The sequence below is a fragment of the Chironomus tepperi genome, unplaced genomic scaffold (genome assembly GCF_022539635.2).
Source record: "Chironomus tepperi strain 1889 unplaced genomic scaffold, CSIRO-AGI_Ctep_v1 contig_177, whole genome shotgun sequence".
Classification (NCBI taxonomy): domain Eukaryota; kingdom Metazoa; phylum Arthropoda; class Insecta; order Diptera; family Chironomidae; genus Chironomus; species Chironomus tepperi.
This window is the reverse complement of record NW_027226299.1, coordinates 975,213-999,373: the sequence shown is the minus strand read 5'-3', so window position 1 is coordinate 999,373 and position 24,161 is coordinate 975,213. Positions and strand designations below refer to the sequence as shown.

General features: G+C 33.0%; 7 protein-coding genes across 7 annotated transcripts; 5 read left to right on the top strand and 2 right to left on the bottom strand.

Annotated features, from left to right (window-relative positions):
* The first annotated feature begins 21 nt into the window (after positions 1-21).
* On the top strand, positions 22-2,501 carry Csas (CMP-sialic acid synthase). The gene is made up of 3 exons (XM_070639124.1): positions 22-452; positions 1,014-1,395; positions 1,461-2,501. The coding sequence occupies exons 1-3, from the start codon at positions 167-169 to the stop codon at positions 1,600-1,602; spliced, it is 810 nt and encodes a 269-aa protein (XP_070495225.1). The 5' UTR covers positions 22-166; the 3' UTR covers positions 1,603-2,501.
* Positions 2,502-2,629: 128 nt separating this feature from the next.
* On the top strand, positions 2,630-6,766 carry LOC139089569 (sodium-coupled monocarboxylate transporter 1-like). Its single transcript, XM_070639125.1, has 11 exons — positions 2,630-2,851; positions 2,917-3,076; positions 4,452-4,521; positions 4,821-4,868; positions 5,028-5,095; positions 5,161-5,321; positions 5,385-5,457; positions 5,552-6,060; positions 6,120-6,126; positions 6,187-6,228; positions 6,299-6,766. The coding sequence occupies exons 1-11, from the start codon at positions 2,646-2,648 to the stop codon at positions 6,692-6,694; spliced, it is 1,740 nt and encodes a 579-aa protein (XP_070495226.1). The 5' UTR covers positions 2,630-2,645; the 3' UTR covers positions 6,695-6,766.
* LOC139089566 (G-patch domain and KOW motifs-containing protein) lies at positions 6,689-16,012 on the bottom strand. The gene is made up of 3 exons (XM_070639121.1): positions 15,220-16,012; positions 7,384-7,516; positions 6,689-7,310 (listed from the first exon to the last, which is right to left on the bottom strand). The coding sequence occupies exons 1-3, from the start codon at positions 15,931-15,933 to the stop codon at positions 6,754-6,756; spliced, it is 1,404 nt and encodes a 467-aa protein (XP_070495222.1). The 5' UTR covers positions 15,934-16,012; the 3' UTR covers positions 6,689-6,753.
* On the top strand, positions 8,236-13,859 carry LOC139089366 (uncharacterized). The gene is made up of 5 exons (XM_070638887.1): positions 8,236-9,162; positions 9,223-9,721; positions 10,594-11,249; positions 11,460-11,878; positions 12,289-13,859. The coding sequence occupies exons 1-5, from the start codon at positions 8,301-8,303 to the stop codon at positions 13,657-13,659; spliced, it is 3,807 nt and encodes a 1,268-aa protein (XP_070494988.1). The 5' UTR covers positions 8,236-8,300; the 3' UTR covers positions 13,660-13,859.
* LOC139089567 (uncharacterized) lies at positions 13,980-15,218 on the top strand. The gene has a single exon (XM_070639122.1). The coding sequence runs from the start codon at positions 14,004-14,006 to the stop codon at positions 15,201-15,203; it is 1,200 nt and encodes a 399-aa protein (XP_070495223.1). The 5' UTR covers positions 13,980-14,003; the 3' UTR covers positions 15,204-15,218.
* A 79-nt stretch (positions 16,013-16,091) lies between the features above and the next one.
* CCT3 (chaperonin containing TCP1 subunit 3) lies at positions 16,092-18,349 on the bottom strand. The gene is made up of 3 exons (XM_070639120.1): positions 18,197-18,349; positions 18,073-18,134; positions 16,092-17,875 (listed from the first exon to the last, which is right to left on the bottom strand). The coding sequence occupies exons 1-3, from the start codon at positions 18,225-18,227 to the stop codon at positions 16,337-16,339; spliced, it is 1,632 nt and encodes a 543-aa protein (XP_070495221.1). The 5' UTR covers positions 18,228-18,349; the 3' UTR covers positions 16,092-16,336.
* A 9-nt stretch (positions 18,350-18,358) lies between these two features.
* Positions 18,359-23,842, top strand: Zn72D (Zinc-finger protein 72D). The gene is made up of 8 exons (XM_070639119.1): positions 18,359-18,615; positions 18,810-18,940; positions 19,027-20,586; positions 20,647-20,886; positions 22,395-22,498; positions 22,940-23,035; positions 23,108-23,459; positions 23,527-23,842. The coding sequence occupies exons 1-8, from the start codon at positions 18,566-18,568 to the stop codon at positions 23,598-23,600; spliced, it is 2,607 nt and encodes an 868-aa protein (XP_070495220.1). The 5' UTR covers positions 18,359-18,565; the 3' UTR covers positions 23,601-23,842.
* The last annotated feature ends 319 nt before the right edge of the window (positions 23,843-24,161 follow it).

Here is a 24,161-nt window from a genome sequence, read left to right as displayed (position 1 = left end):
CAGTCAGTCGCTCTTTTACAGTCATCATGCAAACACATTTTACGCACATCACAGGTCTTCGTGCTCTCAACAGTCATCTTACTTTAATTTGAATAAATTCAAGTCGTCATTTCTTTAAATTAAGCATTTCCGTGCGACGTAGTGAAAAGAAAGATTCTAGAAATAAATGAATATGCTGAAAATTTCCATTGTTGTGTCATTTCATATTTTTTTATCGCTATTATGCCATGTCGACTGTCATAATAATTTATCAAATGATGATTCATCTGCTGGAATCGTTGCGCTCATCTTAGCAAGAGGAGGATCAAAAGGAATTAAAATGAAAAATATACAAATGATAGATGGAACAACATTGTTGGGAATTTCATTGAAAGAAATTCAAAAGGCGGAAATTTTCGAAAGCATTTGGGTATCTACAGATGATGATGAGATAGCTAAGGAAGGTTTGAAATGTATGTAATAGCTTATTTTGACATTTGAAGTGGATTTTTGTGAATAATTCTTGTGGAAATTTTGAAAACCTTAAATTTATTTACATCCTTAATAGTATATCTCAAGTTAGAGTTCTAATTAATGACGCATGCGCTATCGGAATCTATGTGAATTTACATCAAGACATTCTTTTGAATTTTTATAAATTTTTGATGCCATGCCAAAATTTCATTCATCTTGTTACTGCAAGATTGTTTCAATTAGTGGTTTATTCTTAAGTTAGGTCAAAACTTTTTGGGGAGCCAATATTTGAATATTTTGAAATTTTAAGATTTACTTACTTCGCTGGACGTACAGATCAGCTGTGATCCATGGTCTCTCTCAGTTGGTGTCTAAAATTGGCTCTTTCGCTGGCTGTAATTTGCCAAATTGCTAGATTCTATCATATCCGAATAGCCCCTATAACCTTCCAATTCCAAATAAACTTTTAGTAACCAAATCACATCCTTACTCGCTGGGTAAAGCACACAAAGTTCTAATAGACATTTTCATACTTTTTATACACGTTTCATTTTAAAAAGACAACGCAAACATTCACAAACGAGACCCTCAACATGCAAGAGATGAATCTAAATCAATTGATGCCGTACAAGAATTCCTATTGAATCATCCGAATATTTCAAGATTAGCTTTAATTCAATGCACGTCGCCATTCATTAGTCATCAATATTTACGAGAAGCTTTTCATAAATTCACAAATCGTGATTGCGTTTTTAGTGCAGTAAAAAGTTTTAAACTTAGATGGAAATATGCTGATGACAAGAGAATGAATGTAGTTCCAATAAACTTCGACTATAGATATCGACCAAGGAGACAAGATTGGGATGGAGAATTCATTGAAGCCGGAATGTTCTATTTTACTAAACGAGAGCTTTTGAATGAAGGACTGTTCCAGAATGATAAGTATGTAAATATTTTCACAACTATATTGAAAGAATTTCAGTTCCATTTGAAAAATAAATTTCTAGCTGTGACATTGTTGAAATAAAAAATGAGGATTCTTTAGAAATTGATCGACCGAGTGATTTAGAGCTAGCAAGAATGCTGAACAAACATAGAAAGACATTGGATGCAGATGATAAATCGAATTTTTGTAGCACTGGGAAGTAATTTTTATCACACTTGATTGACGAGCACTTGGAAGTAATTTTTATCACACTTGATTGACGAATGATTCAGAAACTGACAATTAATGACCACAAATGACGATTGTAATGGAAATACAACCTTAACTTATGTAATCGGATGGAATCATTCACACGTGACGTCCATCGTCTGGAGCTTAGGAATCTTCATTAGATTTTCAGATGGAGTTTTCCGTCTACAATTCAAATCCTAGTACCAACATGACCTAATTTATGCTAACTAGCTCAGTGGTGGGTAACCTTCAATTTTTCGCGGCACTCTTTGATCGTGAATCTCGAACATGGCATATGGCTCATAACATTCCAATCAATTTTGGCGGCACATTAGTGTGCCGTGGCACATAGGTTGTCCACCACTGACCTAGCTGCTTAGAAATTGCTCAAAATTAATGTTTCTCCGGTTTGATGCTAAGGAAACATTACATTAGACGTAATTTTTGTAATAACTCTGTTGAACTTGTAATTGTCACGTTCCATTAAATTAAATTATCCACATCAAGTCATGTGTTTTACTACATATATCTAGCTTCTAAGAAATTTTCATATAAGATTCTGAAGATTTTCCTGGAATTTTCAATCTTAGTTCTTCTTAAAATCAAATCTGGATCAGCTGAAACGATAATCTACTAGATTTAGGTTGTATTTCCAATTAGTCGTCAGTGACAAAACTCACCAATTTCAAACCATTATTATTCATATGACCTCATAATTTGTACATCACAAACACGAAATAAAAAATGCATCTTGGGAAGTGAGAGCTGAGAATAAAAACGATTCGTTAAATTGACATGTGCTTAGTTAAGTTTTGATTTTTGTACAATTTAGAGAGAGGAGAATCTGTAATAAAAATTTATTTTATCATAATAGTGCATGCTATTCTAGTGCCATAATTTTTTTTTTATTTCAGAAAAGTGAATCAGTCGTGCCAAAAAACTCACAGTGATCACACTGATCAAACGTGAATTAAAGTGAATAAAAAATTTGTGATATAGAAAGAATCTACAGATTATGGAAAATTTGGAGGATGTGGCGTTGCATTTGCAGCGATTTTCATGGCCTGATTATGTACTGTTCTCATTCATGTTATTCTTGTGCATCCTTATCGGTCTTTATTTTGGATTCATAAAGCCACACACCTCAGATGCTGAGTCTGAATATTTAGTTGGTAACCGTTCCATGCATTTCTTCCCTATCTCATTATCATTAATTGCAAGGTATTGTCTATAGCATAAAAGCATCTCAAAAATGACATTGAAATTTAATTACAATGCTTGTTTAGTTTTATATCCGGAATTACACTACTGGGACTACCAAGTGAAGTATATCTTCACGGTATACAATATGTCTACGTATCTATTGGTGTCGTACTAATGGGAATTATTATGTCAACATTCTACCTACCAGTATTTTATGGCTTAGAGATTACTTCATCTTATGAGGTATGTAATCAAATATAATAAAATATAATTTCACAATAAAACCAAAACAATAATTTCTCTCATGACCTTAAGAATCAATTGAGAGGAAGACTATACTCATTTTTTTTTTTGCATGTAATCGGACGATTACCTCTTTATTAGATGATTGACTTGATTCGTGAACAAATATTAACTCGATGAGGAACTTAAACTTTCATTCTAAATCGTCATGAAAATTACAAATCCAACGTGTAATTATCTTTGTAAATTAAAGCTGAATTGAAAATCTGAAGGAAAATTTAAATCTTTTTTTTTCTATAATAATCTAAAAATACAGCAATCCGTTTCCGAACGAAATAAAGATTTACGATGACGATTCAAGAGAATTTCATTTGCATCTTAAATGCAGATATTAACCCTCTCTCTCTCTCTATCTCTCAATTGCTTGTTCTGCATTTCATAACATTCATTATATATTTTTTATCCATTATTCCTTCTTCTTTTTTTGCCATACAAACAAAAAAATGTGCAGTAGGGGTATGTAAGTCAATATCGATTCTACTAAAAAAGTTCATTCGAGAACAATAATTTATTATTCTCAGGGTTGTTATTTAGATTTTAAACTGATATCCTTAATAATATATTAGAAATTATGGAAAATTGTATGAGTGTTTTTCATAAAAATAGTTATGACAAACAAAGTATGCCATGAAAATTTAATTGCTCGTGATTGATGATGATTCAGTTTTACTTTCTTGTTTGATGCAACTAGCAACACTTTAACTTCTCGGCATTGAGATTGAAATGATCTAATTCAAATCAGGAGTTTCCTCCGAGCTACGTCAGCATCTTCCAATATGAGAAATTTTAGAATCTTTTATAGATATTTGCTATAGATCAGTGGTTGTCAAGCTTTTATTTTTCGCGACACACCTTGGTGGTAATCCTCGACCGGAACCGAGTAGGTCGAAGGTTCATAGCATCTCCCTGCTTCTTGATACCCTGAATGGCACGAAGATCCATCTGAAAGTCATGTGAAGTTTGGAGTCCATTATGATTCCATCGTCTACGTTATAAGGCCCCAGAAATGTGTCTGGTCGTCAACTGAACATTCACTTGCCAACAACTAGTTATAACGCATTTTGTCCACTCGGCGATGTATTAGATCCCTAGCGAACACATCAGTTAAAAGTCTTAATCTTTAATCTAAATTTAAAGACTAGCACAGTGAAGACAATACCTATTAAAATTCAACTTGACACTACCACTGAGCTATTGATGCGATGTCACGTGACTCTTTAAATACCTATAATCGTCAATAATCTAGATAACTGCCCTAATAGCTCCTCAGCATCATAAATATTTAAATCTATTAATTTTCTATATTTCATTCTAGTATTTAGAAATGCGATACAGTCGGAAGGTTAGGCTATTCGGATCAATACTATTTGCAGTAATGAATATTTGTAAGTTTTCTTTTATAGCCATTCATAAATAAAAGCTTCCTTCTTTTTCTCGTGCATGAAATCTTGCAATTAAAAGCTTTTTGCAGAGTATAAACAAATCTCTTGTATATTGCAATGTGTTGTGGCTACTGTGAATCATTTAAGTTCAAGGCTGCTATTTAAAGAGTGATTTACAATATAATGACTGCTTGCCAGAACGCTTGTCGCCATACACATACGCTATAAATTTAAGCGCCAACAACAATGCACAAAACTTATCTCTTCTTCTCTCTATTTTTTTCTCATTCTCATAATTTTAGTATATTTACCGATCGTGATATACATTCCGAGCTTAGCGTTTAATCAAGGTATGAAGAATTCAATGTGAAGGAATTTGTCAGATTTTTTTTTTGGAATGGGATATTTTTTTTGGAATTAGAAATTTCCGGCTAGTCGACAAATTCTTTCACAAACCAATGCAATCAGAACTGTATTTATGGACAACCTGTACATTTTCAATTTTATAGTTACGGGAATAAATATTCATCATACGAGTTGGTTAGTCGTAATCATATGCGTATTTTATACATGTGTGGTCAGTATTTTACATGTTTTATATCCATTGGATGAAATATTATTGATGATAAATACATTCTTTAGGGTGGATTAAAAGCTGTTGTCTGGACGGATGTAGTTCAAACATTTTCAATGTTTTTGGCATTGATTCTAGTAGCTGTAAAGGGCACAATTGATTTAAAAGAAGGAGGATTTGGACATATTATTGATTCAGCACTCAACACAAGTCGATTGGAACTGCCAAAGTATGTACAAAATCAATAAAGCATTCATTGTTCGGCACAGTAATAAAATTTTACGTTATTTAGTATTGACATAAATCCTTTAGTTCGACATACGTTATGGAGCCAAGTTTTGGGTGGCGTGTTTTATTGGGTGCAGGTATTGTATAATCCATAAATTTTTATTGGCTCTAACATATTGCTCTATCCACACAAAAATTTAAATCTCTCATTCCTTTCTCGACCGAATATAGACAAATGCAGTATCACAGAATATGATACAGAGGTATCTTTCACTGCCGAGTTTACGTGCTGGAAAAAAGTCTGTTTGGCTTTTCGTTTGCGGAGTCATAACTTTAATGATGTTATGCTCATATAACGGATTGTTAATGTATGCTACATATAAACATTGTGATCCATTAAGCACAAACTTAGCAAAAGCAAAAGATCAAATGCTTCCATTATTTGTGATGGAAACTTTAGGTGAACTTCCTGGATTAAGTGGACTTTTTATCGCGGGTGTATTTTCAGCTGCTCTAAGCTCTCTTTCAACATGCCTCAACAGTCTTAGTGCTGTTGTTTTAGAGGATTTTGTAAAGCCTTTTACAGACAAGCCACTAACTGACCGAATTATAAATTGGACCATGAGGTCAACTGTTGTTGTAATAGGAATATCATCTGCCAGTATGGTTTATATTGTTGAAAAAGCTGGAACTGTCTTGCAGTTAACAATGTCATTGGAAGCCATCACTAATGGTCCACTGTAAGATTGATTAAAATTGATAAATTTATGAGACTTACCTTATTATTTTAATATTGCAGATTGGGCGTAAGAACATCCACAGCTATTGATTTTAATTCCTTTATTAAAGCTTTATTTCCAATTTAGGTCTTCACTTTAGGAATATTCCTGCCATGGATAAATTCATCTGTGAGTCTATTAAATTCACATTGAGTTCATTATGAAAAATTTTAATTTAATCTCTTCCATATCTCATCAGAGTGCACTAACAGGCGGCATATCTGGCGTGATATTCATGTCATGGTTGAGTTTTAATGCACAATATGCCATTGCTTCAGGCCAAATGGAATTTCCACCGAAAGATTTGGCAGCTGATCAATGTCCTTACAGTTTCATTCCATCCAATTCAACAGTAAAGGTATCAGATGAATACATCTTTCCGCTCTATAAAATCAGCTATATGTGGTATACTTTTGTTGGAGCTATCTTTACAATGTTGGTATCTCTATTATGCTCAATATTTATCTTTGGATTTAACGATCCATCAACCATATCATCGGAATTGATAACACCATTTTTAAGGAAAAGGTTTGCAAAGGATAATGAGATTAAGAACGAACGTTCAATTAAGACAGTTAAAGACACTGAATTTTAATACAAAAATTAAAATTTTTATTGTAATTAAATTTAATGATAATAAAGTGATTTGTAAATTTAAGACCTATCACGATGGTGCTTACTTCTCTTGTATTTTCTCTTATGATGTCGCTCATCGTCTGATGAATGATACCGTTCTGGTGATGAGTTCTTCTTACTTTTACTCTTACTCGACTTTTTACTAGACTTTTTCTTCGATCTTTGTCTCTCGCTACTTGAGTCAGACGATGAATGTCTTCTTCTATGCTTGTCGTGTGATCGACTTCGTTGTCTCTCATTGTACTTTCTATTGTATGTCTTATCATCTTCCGAGTCTGAAGAATAATGACGTTTATCCTTTTTATAATAATTTGATGCTCGTTCTCTGCTTCTTCTTCTGTTGCGCTCTCTTGAACGTTCACGTTCACGCTCATGTGATTTATTTCGCCTATTTTCATCTCGTCCTCTTGAAACTATTTGTTCGTCTCTACTTCTAGATGCTTTGTTGTCATCTTTTGCTCTAGATGTTGATGGAGATATTGAACGACTTCTTCTTTCTACTTTTACAGGTTTATCTGTTGCAGCACTTGATGTTTTATTTTCGTCATTCTTAAACTCTTCATACTTTTCTGAATCTAATTTAGAATAAAGGAATCTTTTATCAACATGATTTCATTTTAAGGAAGTTAGCCTTATTCTACTACTTACTCAATATTTTAGAGTATTTTTCATATTCCTGCTTCGATATTGGCTGAACCATAAACTCGTTCATCAATACTTTCAATCCCCCTATCGCCAGCTTAATGATTAGTCGTCCGCCGCCATCATCAAAACCTTCAATCTATAAATTGTTTAATAAGGAAAAAATCGACACACTTACTTCAACAGTTTGATAACTTCCATACGTGGTATTCTTACCATAAATGGTAAGAGATTGATAAGAGTCAATTGATGTAGGGAATTTTTGTTTTAATCTTATCTTATCTGATTAGTCACACTTACAAAAGTGCCTTTTATGAATTATAAGCGTGTATGAAAATTTTAATTTATTGGTAAAGTGAAGCTGGCGCATTTCATGTAATATAGGAACAACACTAAGAATTTGTCAACGGTCATTTAATATTTAAATTGGATATGCAACTACAATTAGTTGATTTGCCATTTCAAAGTTGCAAGCCCCTTCAAAACAAACCTAGTCTGTTTTCAAGCAATAAATATCTTTTAACATTATTTAGTGACCAATGCTGTTTTTCCAATAAAATCAAGCATTTATTTAATAACAGCAGATCCAACAGTTTTGGGATATCTTGGTAAATGTAGAGTTCTTCACTCTTTAATCATTTTATTAACAATTTCATAAATTTCCTCGACTCTTTCAAGCATTTTACGAAATTATCAAGACACAGTGACAAAATTGTCCAATATCCAGCTCTTTTCATTCTCAAGTTAAGGTACAATAATTTAACAATGTTTTATACACACTATCACATTACTAAAGACAAAAGATAATGATAACAATTGGTTAGAACAAAAATCTGATTAAAGTAAAGGAACTAAAATCAAATTAATGTCATAACAGTTTGTTTATTGAACGGGTAAGGTCGAAAAATTCAAAGGCATCCAACATGGTGATTGAGGCTACTGAAACTGTTGAAATCAATGGAACAGCACATTTTGAAGGTGAAATTCCAAAAAATGGACCACCAGAGGCAGAAATTCCATTGGCAAAGCTTCAGGAAATTGTTGTAACAGATTACATAAAAGAAGCTCTTGATAAAGTTGCAGTAGCCGAAGGATTTCAAAATTATGAATTTGATGTTGACCATGGATCAAGTATTGGAGATGGATTTGTCGGAATTATGCTTAAAATCGTGATTAAAGAGCTAGAGAGTGATAAGACTTTGACAGTTCTTGCCAAAATTCCACCATCAAGTAAAGCTCGTCGTGAACAGATGAAAGTTATGAAATTATTTGAGCGTGAAGTTTTCATCTACAATGTTATGCTTCCTGAATTCGCACAGTTCCAAAAAGACAAGAAAATCACTGAACAAAATGGATTTTTCAACTTCCCAAAAGTCTACTATGCTGATTTTAGTGAGGAGAAAGATGATGGCATCATTATTATGGAAGATTTAAGAGAAAGTGGACATAGAATGTGGAGTAAATACAATCCAGTAAATTTGGAGCACGCAAAATTGTTGATGGTTGCTCTCGGACGTCTTCATGCAGTTTCATTTGCTATGAAAGCAAAGAAACCTGAACTTTTTGAAAAATATAAGAGTCTTGGTGATTATTTTGGAGAAAACTTCTCAGATCCCAATTTCCAATTCTTCATGACCAGCACAATTAACAAAGCTATAGACTGTTTGGCTCCTGAAGATGTTAAAAGCAGAGCAAAGGCAGCTAAACTTATTGATTACATGCAAACTGGCGTTTCAGACTGTATGACAGCTGAATGCATTGAACCTTATGGAATTGTGAATCACGGTAAGACTGTTCTGGTATTAATTTTAGATCAAATATAAAAATAGTTCCTTAATATTATAGGTGACTGTTGGACAAACAACTATTTATTCCATTATACTAAACGAGGTAGACCAGAGAGTATTGTGTTAATTGACTGGCAAATTTCAAGATATTGCTCACCAGTCATTGACTTGGTATACTTCATTTTCATCTGCACTGATCATCAATTGAGAGCTAAGCACTACGATGAGTTATTGAACATCTATCATCACTCACTAAAAGAATTATTGGATCATATGGGAGGTGACACAATGGTTCAATTCCCATTCACAGCATTCTTAAGACATTTAAAGAGATTCGGTAAATTCGGAGTTATTATGGCTTGCATGATTCTTCCAATGTTGCAAACAAGGAATGAAGAACTAATGGATATGGATTATATGGCAGAAAAAATGAATAATCCAGATCCAGCTGAGATGGAAAAATTAATGAAGGAATATATGGAGAAAAACAGTGGATATCAAACATCTGTAGTTAGAATGCGTGAGGTGTTACATGATGCTATCCGATATGGCTATTTGTAATTTTTTTAAGGAAATCATTCATAAGATGTAATTAAAAGGCAAATTTTAATAAAAGTAAGCAATGCTATTTTACACTATAAAAGTTTGTGCATGTGTTTGATGTAACATAGATAACAGATTGACCCTGAGACGATAAAATGTTTTGAGTATAGAAGCAGGAAATGAAAAAGTTGATTGAACCATTTCAAGTTCATCTGGCAATTTATGACCAATAGTCTGCAGCTGGTATTATAAAAAACAAACAGTCAGCATTGATAATCAAAAATCGATTTGTCAAATTTGATTGAATCTCCTAACAGTCACTGAGTCATCCACTTAAGAATTAGCTATGGCTCCTAACAATTTATGAGGATTTCATAATAAGCTTCAATCTAAGCACCACGTATGTACATACTTATATCAAATAATTCACAAACACAACAATTACTCTTATCTAAATTTGAAATTAATGACGTAATTGGTTTGTTTATACTGTTTTACTCTAATTTTAAAGGCTGTATATTTTATCGGTCGACTTGAAACCTAATCTTATCTTGTTTAAAAATAATTGGATTAAATAGGCAGACAAAGCTTCTATGTATTGTTTTTATCAACAAAAAAAATTGTGGAGATGCGGCCCACATTTCATTCGAAAAGGCGTAATTTTGTCAATGTTCCTACAATAAACCCCATTTCCCCTCCTCTATGGTAAAAATGTTCGAAAATTCGAAGTCGAAAAGTAAGCGATTTTACGCAGTTATTGGAGTTAGGCCAAATAGGAACTCAAGTGTGATAAGTGTGCCACGAGAAATATTTGTATTAGAAAAAAAACGGTGCATTGACATAAAATTTGCTTTTTCCATTAGTTGTTGGTTCAAACTCGATAAAGTAAGTTCGAAATGTCTTCAGAAGACAAAAAATCAATTCCTATTGCAAAACAAGAAGAAATAATTGTTACAGACTATTTAAAGGAATGTATTCATAAAGTAGCAATAGCTGAAGGATTTATTGATTATAATTTGACAGTTAATTATGGATCAAACATTGGTGATGGTTATGTCTCAAACATGCTCAAAATATCATTAAACGAGGATAATCACAAAACTTTGACAGTTCTTGTTAAAATTCCACTCGAAAATAAAGCACGCCGCGAAGTAATGAAAATGATGAGCTTATTTGAAAGAGAAATTTTCGTCTACAAGGTCATGCTGCCTCATTTTGAGGAAATACAAAAGTTGAATAACCTTAGTGAATCAATCATGTTCAATAACTATCCAAAAATATATTTTGCTGAATTTAACAAAGATAAGGATGATGCAATAATTATCATGGACGATTTGAGGGAAAGTGGACATAAAATGTGGAAAAAATCTGCTCCAATAAACTTTGAGCACGCAAAACTTTTACTAACCGCACTTGGACGTTATCATGCAATGTCATTTGCAATTCGATCGAAAAAGCATGAATTTTTCCAAACATTACAGCATTTGAATGATGACTTTAGTGATGTTTTACAAACACCGCAATTTGAAGTGCTTTTAAAAGGTTCAGTGACTAGAATCATCGACTATTTCCAGCCAGATGAAGTTGTGGCTAGAGATAAAATCACAAATTTGATAGAAAATCTTAAAGGACATTTGCTTTGAGCAAGTTAAACCGAAATATGTGGAACCGTACAGTGTAATGCTTCATGGTATGAAATCCTTTCCTAATAATTATGAGTGAACATAAATTTAATTCCTTAATTATTCACAGGCGATTGCTGGATTAATAATTTTCTATTCCATTACTCTAAAACTGATGCACCTGATGATATTAAATTAATAGATTGGCAAATTACTCGATATGGGCCACCTGCGATTGATTTAATTTATTTCTTTTTCATATGTACTGATCACAAATTGAGGGCAAATCATTTCAATGAATTGTTAAAAATCTACTATAATTCTCTGGAGGAAATGCTTCATAATTTAGACTGCAACGCAAATGAGCTCTATCCATTTGATGTGCTGCAGAATCAAATGAAATTGTTTGGAAAATTTGGTGTAATTATGGCATCATTTATCCTTCCAGCACTGATAACAAAGGATGAAGAAATAGTCGACTTAGATTTCGTAATGGATCAAAATTCCCAAGAAATGAATGAAATGGCTGAGCACGTAGTCGATAAAATGGTAGAAACTGAATCATTTACGAAAAGAATTCGCGACGTCATATTCGATGCTATTGATTACGGTTATCTCGAGTGATTATGATTGTGCCAATTTTGCTTCAAATTGAAGCACATTGCAGTCAAAAAATACATGAATGTAACAGTTACCTTGAACTAATTTAGTTATTTTCTAGCTTTTTATTCCTTTTATTGCCAATCACTGACATTCAAATAAAATTTAATTGCTGTTCACGTGTTTCATCCACGTTTTGTTATGTTTGGGTTACGGTGACATGATTAGTATTATCAATGCATGTATTGATAAGATAAAATTAAATTCTTTTAAAGATAATAGATAACTTTAGGAATCGAACAAAAGCGAAAGTGTAGGTTGAGTTTAGATTTTGCCTTCAATCACTCCAGTTCACTTAGTTCTTTTCTGTGAAATTAAACAAAATGGCTGAAATTGAGCCAATAATGAATGGACATAATGAAATTCAAGCCACAACTAATGGTACTTCATCGATTCCATTAGCAAAATTAAATGAGATCAAAGTATCCGATTACGTAAGAGAATGCTTGGACAAAGTAGCAGTATCGGAAGGATTCATTAATTATACTTTAATTTTTGATCACGGTGCACGAGTTGGTGACGGTTTTGTTGGACAAATTATAAAGATTACAATCAAAGAAGTGAATTCAGATAAATCACTAAATGTCCTTGCTAAAATACCACCTGACAGTAAAGTAAGACGTGACCAAATGGGTGCAATGCAGTTATTCGAAAGAGAAGTCCTGATTTACAATACATTTCTACCAGAATTAGTGGAATTTCAAAAGGATAAGCACATCAAGGAGTCACTTGGATTCTTCAACTTTCCTAAATGTTATTTCGCTGAACACAGTAAGGAACAGGACGAATCAATTATAATTATGGAAGATTTACGTGACAGTGGACACAGAATGTGGGAAAAATCTAAGCCGATAAATTATGAGCATGCCAAGTTGCTTCTTATTGCCTTAGGTCGCTTACACGCTCTATCATATGCCTTTAAAGAACAAAAACCAGAACAATTTGAGAAATTTAAATCGTTGGTAGACTTTTTTTCAAATGATAAAATGGACGACACAATGGTGGCAATGATGACGAATGCAATGCGAAATGCAGTCGAAAGCTTGGACAAGGATGACGTCAAAAGGAGAGCAAAAGCAAATAACTTGTGTGAAAATTTAGTAGCTACGCTGAAATTTGCTCTAAGTTCTGAAAATGCTGAACCTTTTGCGATAATTACACATGGAGATTGTTGGTTCAACAACTTCTTATATCATTACCAACGAAAGGACGTACCAGACAGCATTGTGCTTTTAGATTGGCAAATTGCTCGATATGTTTCACCAGTCATTGATTTATGCTATTTCCTATTTATGTGCACTGACCATAATTTAAGAGCCAAGCATTATGATGAATTCCTGAGTATTTATCATCATTCTTTGAGCGAAATGCTCGCTCGTATGGGCTGTGATGTCATGGTTCTATTCCCATTTACTGCCTTACTACGTCAAATGAAAAAATTCGGACGAGTTGCAATAGTATTTGCAGCTATGGCTATTCCAATGTTTGTAACAAAAAGTGAAGACTTACTTGATATGGACGTAGCAGCTGAACAATTGAAAGACAAAGATCCAGCAGTTTTGGAAGAAATTATGAAACAGTACGCGGAAATCATAGGTAAAAATGCCGACAAAATTAACGAGAGAATGCGTGGAGTTTTACATGATGCAATCAGATATGGATATTTGTAAGGGACCATTCACAAGTGACAATCAGATATTTTGGGTCTAAAGTATGTAATATTTTTGAAAGTCATTTTCATATGTACACCCTTAAATTATGCAATCCTATATTATTAGTTATTTTAAAATTCCATAACTGCCATTGATGTAAACAGTAAAAAATGACATAATAAAGCAATCTTATCAAGTGTTTACCGTAATTCAAGTAAGTGTAACATGTTGTGCACATGTCTAAAGATGTGTTAGTAAAGTTAATTGCCGATCACAATGTATAGATACAGTCTTCGTGTGTTTACATATATGTCTTGAAAATTTCATACACCTAGTCAGTCTTGACTAAAATTTTATTCGCAATGGATCATTACATTCCAAAAATTAACAAAATTGCTGAGGAGAATGGCTTTAAAGACTTTAAGCTAATTTTTGAAAAAGGATCCGATTTAGGATTTATTGGTTTATTAAATAAGTGCCGTATAATTGAGAATGATAGGGAATTGTCATTGTACTGTAAATTTTTGCCAGAAGACGAAGAGCGAAACTCCAGATATAATTCATTTTTGTTATTTGAACGTGAAGTGCTTGTGTATAATGAAATTTTTCCAATTTTTGAGGAATTTCAACTTGAACATGGAATAGATAGAAGCGATAAAGAGGGATTTTGGACCTTTCCAAAAAGCTTTTATGCTCATTATGATGAAGATTGTCCATCAAAGTCGATTATTATAATGGAAGACTTAACAACTGAGAACTTTATAGTCAAAGACAAATTTATTCCATCCGATTTTAATCACACTGCTAAATTGTTTCAAGAACTTGCGAAATTTCATGGATTATCGCTTGCAATAAACTATAAAAATCCAAAAGCTTTAGAGAAATTCAGACCATTAAGGAATCCGATGTGCATTACGATGAGGACGGAATTAATGAAGGATATTGCACCGAGAAACTTATCACTAATTACCAAACTCTTTCAAAATGAAAATGAGCAGAAAATAGTTGAAAAGTTGTTGCCATACAAAAACGATTTATGGAACCAAATTGCTGAGCGATTAGATAAAGCTGGTGAGGAATCACAAAGTGTTATTTGTCATGGAGATGTCTGGATAAATAACATTCTTTTTAATTACTGCGATACTAATAAAGATATCATCAATGAAATGAAACTTGTTGACTGGCAGATAACACATTATGGTAGTCTTGGATCGGAATTGACATATTATCTCTTTATTTGTGTTAATTATGAAGTTAGAAAAAACCGACAGGAGGAACTGATTATGCTGTATTACAACTCTATGAGACAGTTTTTGAACAAATTTTCACTTGATATTGAAAAAGTTCTTCCTTTCAAAATGCTTAAGGATCAATTAAAAACTTTTGGGCTATATGCATTTGGAATGGCAAACTTTGCAATTCCACTACTATGTAAATATCCAGAGCAACTTTTTGAGAATGAAAATGCTGAATTAACGGACGAGGAGATGAAATGTGTTGAGAATTATAACAATGTAATGCGCCATTTAATTCTGGATATTATTGATATGGAAATTTTATAATAAAAGTTTAACTTACCGTTCCGTACATATTTTTGTGTTTTCCAGCCAATACTTTAATGAAAGCGCGCTTCTTAATTTCCAATACTTCATTTGGAGCAGGCTGAACGAGTAATTTTTGTTTCTTAACTGCTTTATCGGCACCTAGCCCTAAACCTTTCGGGCGAACCATTGGGACATCAAATTTATGTGGATCATCTTTCTCTTGTTCATCTTTCCATCCCATTCCTCTTAACATTGCCTTTCCAAAATCAGCTATATTAACTCTCTCATAATCATCAAGTGTCGATTCTACGGCACCATCTAAAGGAAGCTCATCTGGATGTAAAGGAACTTCAAAATCTGTATTTTCTTTTTTAATTCCAGTATTTTTGAGATCCTCTAATATTTCTCTGGCTGCTTTTTGTTCCAGCGTTTCATCTACTTCCATTGGTGTTTCAGCATTTCCATTTGGCTTTTCACCATTTTCCTCCTTTTCTTTCTTAATTCTTCTGGATTCTATTAATTTTGATATTGGTCTAGTTTTCTGGTCATTTGTCATCGGAATCACAAGTTTCTTTAGTTCATCCTCGTTTGGATCTTTCCCATGAATTTTAAGTTGTGAACCTTCAATAGATTCAATTAATTCAATTTTTTTCGCTTCCTTAACATTTTCTATTTTATTTTTAAGAAAATTTGGTTTATCAGTCGTCTTTTTAAATCCAAAGGATATTTTTGCTGTTGTATTTTCCATAATTAAATGTGTACTTTTAATTAAATTCACAATTTGTCAAAAATCAGCATCGTTTTTAAACGAATTCAAAACAAACTATCAGATGATTGAGAAACATTTTAAACTTCCGCACTCTTTGATGCTCTGAAATAAATTTAAAAATAAAAAGACCGTTAAAATAGCTTACGTGTGAAAAAGTAATTAATTCATTTTTATTTAAATTATTAATCATTTTTATTACAAGCTGGTGTTAAAAATAAGATACAATCTTTTGATCGATTGGGAGAAAATGTGTGGGTATGCAAAATTTGATAGAATTATGATGAATATTACTTATTAGAGCAAAAAAGAAAATCAAAATGTGTTAAGAATATGCAAAATTAAGAGAAATAATTAATATTAATGCGATTTGAGACCATCAAATTTATTCCTGTCCAGCAGCTGCTGCAGCCGGACCTGTAACACCATCTCCTCTCTTCTTTGATCCCGAAACAATGTCATCAATACGGAGAAGTAAAATTGCAGTTTCAACAGCTGTCTTGTAGACTTGCATTTTAACTGAAAGTGGTTCCCAAACACCTTCAACTTTCATATCAACAATTTCTCCAGTAACTCCATTGATTCCCCATGTGCATGGACCCCCATCTCCTGAATGTGATGCATGTTTCGCACGTAATGCTGTCAAAGTACGAATTGTATTAGCACCGCAATTTTGTGCTAATGTTCTTGGAATAATTTCTAAAGCTTGTGCAACAGCACGATAAGGTCCTTGAATTTGCTTTCTTGTTAAGGCTTGTGAAATTGCCATTTCTACAGCACCGCCACCAGGAACAAGCTTTGGTTCAAGCATTAAATTACGAGCAACATGTAAAGCATCTTGAAGATTTCTTTCCGTTTCATTGAGAATGTCTTTGCTTGCACCTCTCAATAAGATTGTGCATGCCTTTGGATCTTTGCATTCTGTAATGAATGTAAAGTATTCATCTCCCATTTTTCTAATCTCAAATAATCCAGCTCCAGTTCCAACATCCTTTTCGGACAATTCTTCTGTGCGATTAACAATTGTAGCACCACAAGCTCTAGCAACACGTAAATTGTCAGTTTTTCTGAGACGACGGATAGCTGTGATTCCAGCATTTACCAAATAATGTTGAGCTAAATCAGAAATACCCTTTTCAGTGAATACTAAATCTGGTTTAACAGCAATAATGTCGTCACAAATACGTTTGACGTATTCTTCCTCAATTTGAAGGAGCTTCGTGAAATCAGTTTCTCCAGAAATCTCAACATTTGTTTGACTTTCACCTTTCTTATATTCTAATGAACAATCGAGTAAGATGATGCGAGGATTCTCAATTCGGCGACGCATTTTTGGGTGAGTTACATCCTTATTCAACATAACACCACGTAAGACGGTACAATCATCAATAGAACCGCCGGGAATCTTTTCAACTTTAGCATATTTCTTAATGTCAATTTCTGTACGACCATTTTCTTCGAGTGCAACTGTTGCGACGGCATCAAGAGCAATATTTACAGCTAAATCAGACCAACGAGCCATAAATTTGGTTCCTACGCAAGCTTTAACGACATCAGCCATCTTTGCTCTATCATTCTTATCCAATGTAATACTGACATCATTCTGCATAACTTGAATCATATCTTCTAAAGCTTCTCGATATGCTCGAATAATAACAGTTGGATGAATTTGTTGCTGTAAGAATGGTTCAGAAACAGCCAACATTTCACCAGCAAGGACAATAACTGATGTTGTGCCATCACCGACTTCTTCATCTTGAGTTCTGGCAATTTCAATCATACTTTTTGCCGCTGGATGTTGAACAGTGATTTCTCGGAGAATTGCATTACCATCATTTGTCATAACAACACCACCCATAGGATCCATCAACATTTTCAACATAGCTTGTGGGCCAAGACATGTTCGAATTAAATCTGCAACAGCCTAAAATGATAATTGAGGAAACATACAATTATTAGTCATGAGATCCAGTTTAACCTTTAAAGCAAAACATATGAAATTCTTCTAGAACAATTAATGAATCATAAAGTGCTTAACACGAACTAGTGCTCCATAATTGAGTTGAGACAGTTGAAAATAATGTTAATTAGAGTGAATTATTTGCGTAATCCTTTTATTACCTTTCCAGCATTAATATTTTCCTGTTGAACTTTTCTGCCTGATTCACGCTTTGTGTTTTGGCCTGAAATAATCAACAATCAATGAAAACTCGAGTCTTACACGATTAACAATAAGTTTAATTACTTAGCACAAGTATTGGTTGCTGTCCATACATGATTTTTGAGAATTAATGTGACAAATGTTTTTAAAATTAAAATTTTTTGATTTTCTTTATAGCTCCTAAACTTCCACACTACAAACCGTTACTCCCAAAAAAAGAGGGTATGAAACTATGAAATCAAAAGTTCGGAAGTTTTCTCTCGATTTCTCTCTCAGAAAATTTTCACCTTAAATAATTTGTGATTTAATATAGTTAATAAGTTGATAAACAGAGTGAAAGACGGATAAAAACATTCGTCGGTGTGCGTGGAATAGAATTATTTAAAATTTGAAATAGCATTTTATCAATTTCGCTAGTATCTGAAGAATTTATTAATCAGAAAAATCGCCATCATGAATAATCAGAATTGGCTACAATTTCAGCATGGAGGAACTCAATATGGGTAAGTTTTGACCTGATTAACATGACTAACATGAGATAAACAAATCAATAACTATAAATTACATTAATTAAATGATCCAGTTGAAAAGATTTTGAAAAAATTGATTTTTTCATTTTTCCGGTATCAATTAATTGAACAAAGCAGCCATTAAAATCCAGACGAAAAAAATAAAATTATTTTTTATTACTTTTTAGTACTCCAGGCACTGCAAATTACACTCCAGCCCAACAAAGTGGATATGTTGCGACTCCAAACTATGGAACTACAACACAACGGGCAGCAACTGGATATGATCAATCTCAATATGCTTCGCAGCCATACGCAAGTAAGTATAATACAAAAAATTGATGTGATGACTAATCGAAATTTTTTGTGCACACTACAACTGATAAGCATATTCTTATTCTTTAGCAACTGCTCAATATGAGTATGGTTATGGACGACCTGCACAAACGTATGATACAACAAAGACATACTATCAGCAGGCAAGTGCAAGCTATGTAAATCCACAATATGATTCTAATGCTGCACCAAAGCCGGTAACAACTTATGCTCAACCGGCAAGAACGACGATTCAACAAAAACCTACTCAGTATTCTGCAGCTTATGCGAATCCTGCGACAACTACAGCTGCAAAACAACAGGCGCAGCCTCAACAAGCTCAGCAACAAACTGCTACAACATCATCCAATTATTCGAGTTATGACAGTGCATTGTATTCTGCAGTTTATATGACAGCACAACAAAACAATAAAACGGCAAATACTAATCAGCAACAAGCTGGATGGGCTAAGAAAGGAAATAATTTTAAGCCTCGTAAGAATGTCGCTCCAAAGCCACAACAAATTCATTATTGTGATGTATGTAAGATTAGTTGCGCTGGGCCACAAACCTATCGTGAGCATTTAGAAGGACAAAAGCATAAGAAACGTGAAGCATTGCAAAAAGCACAACAAGATACTACAACAACTGGAACTCAACCAACGACAACTCAACGCGGTTCTAATCTTCGTTGTGAATTATGTGATGTCACTTGCACCGGAAATGATGCATATTCTGCCCATGTTCGTGGATCTAAGCATCAAAAAGTCGTTAAATTGCATACAAAATTAGGAAAGCCAATTCCATCAACAGAACCAACGCCTGTTGGTAATACTAAAGACAAAGAAGGAGATGACGAAGTTGTTGGTGATGATGTAAAGCCTGTCGGTGAGGAATATATTGAAGAAATGAAAGATCAAGAAGGAAAAGTTACAACATTTAATTGTAAATTGTGTGATTGCAAGTTTAATGATCCAAATGCAAAAGAAATGCATACAAAAGGACGACGTCATAGACTACAATATAAGAAGAAAGTTCAACCAGACTTGGTTGTTGATGTTAAGCCGACATTACGTCAACGTAAATTAGCAGAGCGTGAAAAACAGAGACAACAAATGCAAGAAGAAATTTGGAATCGTCGTAATAGAATGGGTGAAGCTGAGATTGATGAAGAGGAACGAATGTATTGGGAGGAAAGACGACGATTTGAAGAAGAAATGGGTCCTGGAAATGGTGAATGGAATAGAAATTTCCCAATGCGTGGGCGCCCACTTATGGGCTTTCCACCAATGTTTAATATGATGAATGGACGTCGCGTTGAAACACAAGATGATCGTCATGTAATCTCACGTCATGCTGAAGTTTATCCAAAGGAAGAAGAATTACAATCGATTCAAAAGATTGTATCTCACACTGAACGAGCCCTTAAATTGGTTAGTGACGCAATGACGGTTCAGGTTTCAGAATCTGGAAAGGAAGAGAAAATGGAAGTTCAAGTTGAAACTGAATCTAAAACTAATGGATCTAATGACAAGAAAGACGATAATAAGGAAAACGGTGGACAAAATCAGATGATTACTTTCCAAAAAGATGCTGAAGGAACCGTACGTTTATTGAAAGGAGTAATGAGAGTTGGACTTCTTGCCAAAGGTAATTAATTTTATTTCCTTTAATATTTATCATGTTGCTATGAATGAGTATATTTTGCAGGACTATTATTACAAGGAGACAGTAATGTCCAGTTGGTTGTATTATGTGCCGAAAAGCCGACATCAGCAGTATTGAAACGTGTTGTATCTGAGTTGCCAGCTCAATTGAAGAAAATAGCAGATGATGCAAAATATACAGTTACAATGGCACCCGTTGATGGCGCAGTTATAGTTTCCGATGGTGTGATAAATGTCAAAGTGTCACTAACATCTCCTCTATTACGTGAACAAGCTGCAGCCGGTAAGTTGAAAATGTTTCTGTCCCAAAAACTTAATATTTTGTTTCAAATCAAGTGGACAAATAATGAAAAGTTTTTCGATTTCGAGCTACCAGTTTCATACTCTTGCAGCCTAATTTTACTCATTTCTTTAAAATAATGACAATCTTTTCACATAGCTTAACCATATTCCAATTAAAAAAATAAGACTTTGGAAGATGAACAACAAATGGATTATATTGATTAATAATTAATTTGTTTTTTTGATACAAGAGGAGCTCAGTGATTATGAATCTTGAAATTGGTGTCTCCAAATCGGAGCTTCAACATTCAATTCCAAATGATTATAATTTTTCAAATTCCTAAAAATACACCCAAAACAAAAAAAAACCTATTTCATTCGATGGAAGTAATTATGGATGATAAAAAAAAGTTTAAGAAGAGAGAAAATGAGAAATGAACAAGAATCAAGTTAGACACATTGTTAAGGAAATAAGAATCAAATAGGTTTTTAGTAACGAACTTGAATTTTCGGAAAGCTTTATTGCGAGACATTAATTATTTTCCGATAAATGACGGTTGTTATTAACATGAAAAAAAAGAAGTGATTAACCAAACAAAAAAAGAATACAATGTCAAGGAACAAAATATCTTACACGACTTGATGCATTGGACTAGATTTCTTATATATCATATTTTTTAAGTGCAACAGTGGTCCATAAAAAAATTAATTAAATATATACATACATGAACTGAAGGATAATTTGTTCTTAAATGATAAAAAAAAACATATAAAATAAATAATAAATAAACCAAGATATGGAGCAATCAACATGTTGAGAAAGAATATGTTGCAGCCTGGATTAATGCTAATTTACACAACAATCTCACAACCCGACATATTCTTTCTTAATGGTGACAAATCTATGGTTAAAGAGACATTTAAATTGTGTTGAATATAAAAAAGACTCAAATTGTCTGTTGTGCATGCAATATGACAAGGATGAAGCCTAATAATTAATAAATTTAAGACTGTAAAGAAAAAGTGCTTAAAATATTAGCTAGGTAAAATTCTAGCACAAAAAAATGGAAATAATATATAATGAAAAATGATGAGCCAAAAGTGTTGGAAGGAAAAAAAATATGATCAAGAGAAATGATTCGGAAATGACGATTCGCGAGACCAATAGACAATAATTAACTTTTGGTTCCAAACAGGATTTTTGACCAAAACATGCCAAAAATGAAATGAAATGATTAATAGCGGGGAGGACAGGACGCAAATATTTAATATCCAATGAGAACTTCTGTTCCCTCGTTATTGATCATGCTAACTCCAATTATATGACAAATTTTCATTTTCTGTGAAAAACTTTTCATTGTGCCTCTATCTCTCTTACTTAATTCCTTTATCTCAACAAAAAAAAAAATATCAAATTAAATTAAATTAAATCACACATTTTATGGTCAAACATTCTGTGCATTAATAATTAATGAAAAAAATTTCTCCTATCCGTAATTTGAACTTCAGATTCCACCACAAACAATGAATCCGTTTCAAATTCAGAAGATCTGCTGCCACGCGAACCATGCTTACAAGCTTTACGTGCACTTCGTCAGAGTAAATGGTTTCAGGTTTGTTTTTGTTTTTTTGGTCAATTTTTGATGATTGAAATGAAAATTTTTATATGCCAAACTGAGAAAAGAATTTAAAAAATGAAATTTTATAGCCTTTAAGTAACTGAACTGATTTTTATTAAATATATGTAACCAGCATCTTTATTGTATAAAGATTTTTATTGTAAAAAAGAAACAAAAACAACAGAATTATCTACCTATTATCTTGCCTATAAATCTACAAGTCACACACATAGAATTGAAAATATTTTTTTTTCTTATAAAAAAAGATGAACTTAATAGTGTTTAAAGTCATAGAGTTTTAAATTTCCTAGCTAACAGTTAAAGCACATTATCTTTTTTTTGTAAAGCCTAAAACTATTGTTGTATGGATTGTTAGAAATGCCATTTTTTATGCTGAATCTAATCGAATTTCTTTTATACATTCATTATATATAGGCTAGAGCAACAGGATTACAATCTTGTGTCATGATCATGAGAATCTTGCGAGATTTATGTCAGCGAAATCCAACATTTACTCCTCTCAGTCAATGGGTAAGTTAACCATTTTATTTTTTTAATCCTACGATTAATTTTTAAATCTAATCCTATTCCATCATATTGCAGGCAATGGAATTATTAACTGAAAAAGTCATTGCATCAGCAGGTGTTCCTTTAAGTCCGGGAGATTGCTTGCGACGAATTATGGAATGTCTTTCAAGTGGTTTCATTATTTGTGGTCCAGGATTGATGGATCCTTGTGAAAAAGAGCCAGTCGATGCTCTTAATGGATTGTCCAAGCAACAAAGAGAAGATATTACACAACAAGCTCAGCAGTTCTTGCGTTTTATTGCATTTAGACAGATCCACAAAGTTCTTGGCATGGACCCACTTCCAGTTCAAAAATACCAAGGAAATCGTCCATGGAAGTTTAATACCAGCCGTAAACGACGACGTTCAGGAACAGAACCTTCTGAAGGTACAATAATCATTTATTTGATAATTTTTTTTAACACTGTAAGGATTTATTAATTAATTTTTTTCAGGTGACGGCCAAAAGATTGTCAAGAAAGATGGAGAAAGCAATGTCTCAGAAGCAGCAGCAGAAAAAATGAACTAAATAAGCATAAACAATTGATGGAAGAAGAATTTCAAGATACTATTTGAATTACAAGATATATTTAAAATATGATGATTTTCCTTTCAAAACATAATTCATTAAATGATAATGATTAGATTCAACATGGAACTATTACACACAATAAATTTAACCAATCAATAACACTTTATTCGATGTAGAGACTAATGTTCTTTGAAAATGAAATAAAGAATGATTTAAGAATGAAAATAATTTTGCTTGAAAATGAATGTTGAGTCATAACGTATTTTATTGATTTTTGAAATTTTCCTTATTCAGGCATTTCCGATTGTGGAGAAGTTTTTGGATATCAATTTGTTTTTAAGGAATTGATCATCAATAATGCTGTAATTAGCTATTTTAAAATAAAAATTGAGATTACTGATATTGTTTAATATTTATGACCTCATTCCTTAATATCTGAAGCACGCTACGAGTTTTAATGGCCTAAGGCATTAATCTGCAGCTGAATTGCTTGAATTTGAAATGCAACTTCGTTTTATTAACGGACAATGATGTGCATAAACAGAAGCGCGTGTAAAT

Coding starts and splice junctions, on each gene's coding strand:
- Csas (XM_070639124.1), top strand. CDS start 167: ATGAATATGCTGAAAATTTCCATTGTTGTGTCATTTCATATTTTTTTA. Junction 453..1,013: donor AGCTAAGGAAGGTTTGAAAT/GTATGTAATAGC, acceptor CATTTTAAAAAG/ACAACGCAAACATTCACAAA. Junction 1,396..1,460: donor GGACTGTTCCAGAATGATAA/GTATGTAAATAT, acceptor ATAAATTTCTAG/CTGTGACATTGTTGAAATAA.
- LOC139089569 (XM_070639125.1), top strand. CDS start 2,646: ATGGAAAATTTGGAGGATGTGGCGTTGCATTTGCAGCGATTTTCATGG. Junction 4,869..5,027: donor GAGCTTAGCGTTTAATCAAG/GTATGAAGAATT, acceptor TCAATTTTATAG/TTACGGGAATAAATATTCAT. Junction 5,458..5,551: donor GCGTGTTTTATTGGGTGCAG/GTATTGTATAAT, acceptor GACCGAATATAG/ACAAATGCAGTATCACAGAA.
- LOC139089366 (XM_070638887.1), top strand. CDS start 8,301: ATGGTGATTGAGGCTACTGAAACTGTTGAAATCAATGGAACAGCACAT. Junction 9,722..10,593: donor GCTATCCGATATGGCTATTT/GTAATTTTTTTA, acceptor AACTCGATAAAG/TAAGTTCGAAATGTCTTCAG. Junction 11,250..11,459: donor ATTTGAAGTGCTTTTAAAAG/GTTCAGTGACTA, acceptor AATTATTCACAG/GCGATTGCTGGATTAATAAT.
- LOC139089567 (XM_070639122.1), top strand. CDS start 14,004: ATGGATCATTACATTCCAAAAATTAACAAAATTGCTGAGGAGAATGGC.
- LOC139089566 (XM_070639121.1), bottom strand. CDS start 15,933: ATGGAAAATACAACAGCAAAAATATCCTTTGGATTTAAAAAGACGACT. Junction 7,517..15,219: donor ACAAAAATATGTACGGAACG/GTAAGTTAAACT, acceptor AACAATTTATAG/ATTGAAGGTTTTGATGATGG. Junction 7,311..7,383: donor AAAATACTCTAAAATATTGA/GTAAGTAGTAGA, acceptor ATTCTAAATTAG/ATTCAGAAAAGTATGAAGAG.
- CCT3 (XM_070639120.1), bottom strand. CDS start 18,227: ATGTATGGACAGCAACCAATACTTGTGCTAA. Junction 18,135..18,196: donor GCAACCAATACTTGTGCTAA/GTAATTAAACTT, acceptor TGATTATTTCAG/GCCAAAACACAAAGCGTGAA. Junction 17,876..18,072: donor AAAATATTAATGCTGGAAAG/GTAATAAAAGGA, acceptor TTATCATTTTAG/GCTGTTGCAGATTTAATTCG.
- Zn72D (XM_070639119.1), top strand. CDS start 18,566: ATGAATAATCAGAATTGGCTACAATTTCAGCATGGAGGAACTCAATAT. Junction 18,616..18,809: donor CATGGAGGAACTCAATATGG/GTAAGTTTTGAC, acceptor ATTACTTTTTAG/TACTCCAGGCACTGCAAATT. Junction 23,460..23,526: donor AGGAACAGAACCTTCTGAAG/GTACAATAATCA, acceptor AATTTTTTTCAG/GTGACGGCCAAAAGATTGTC.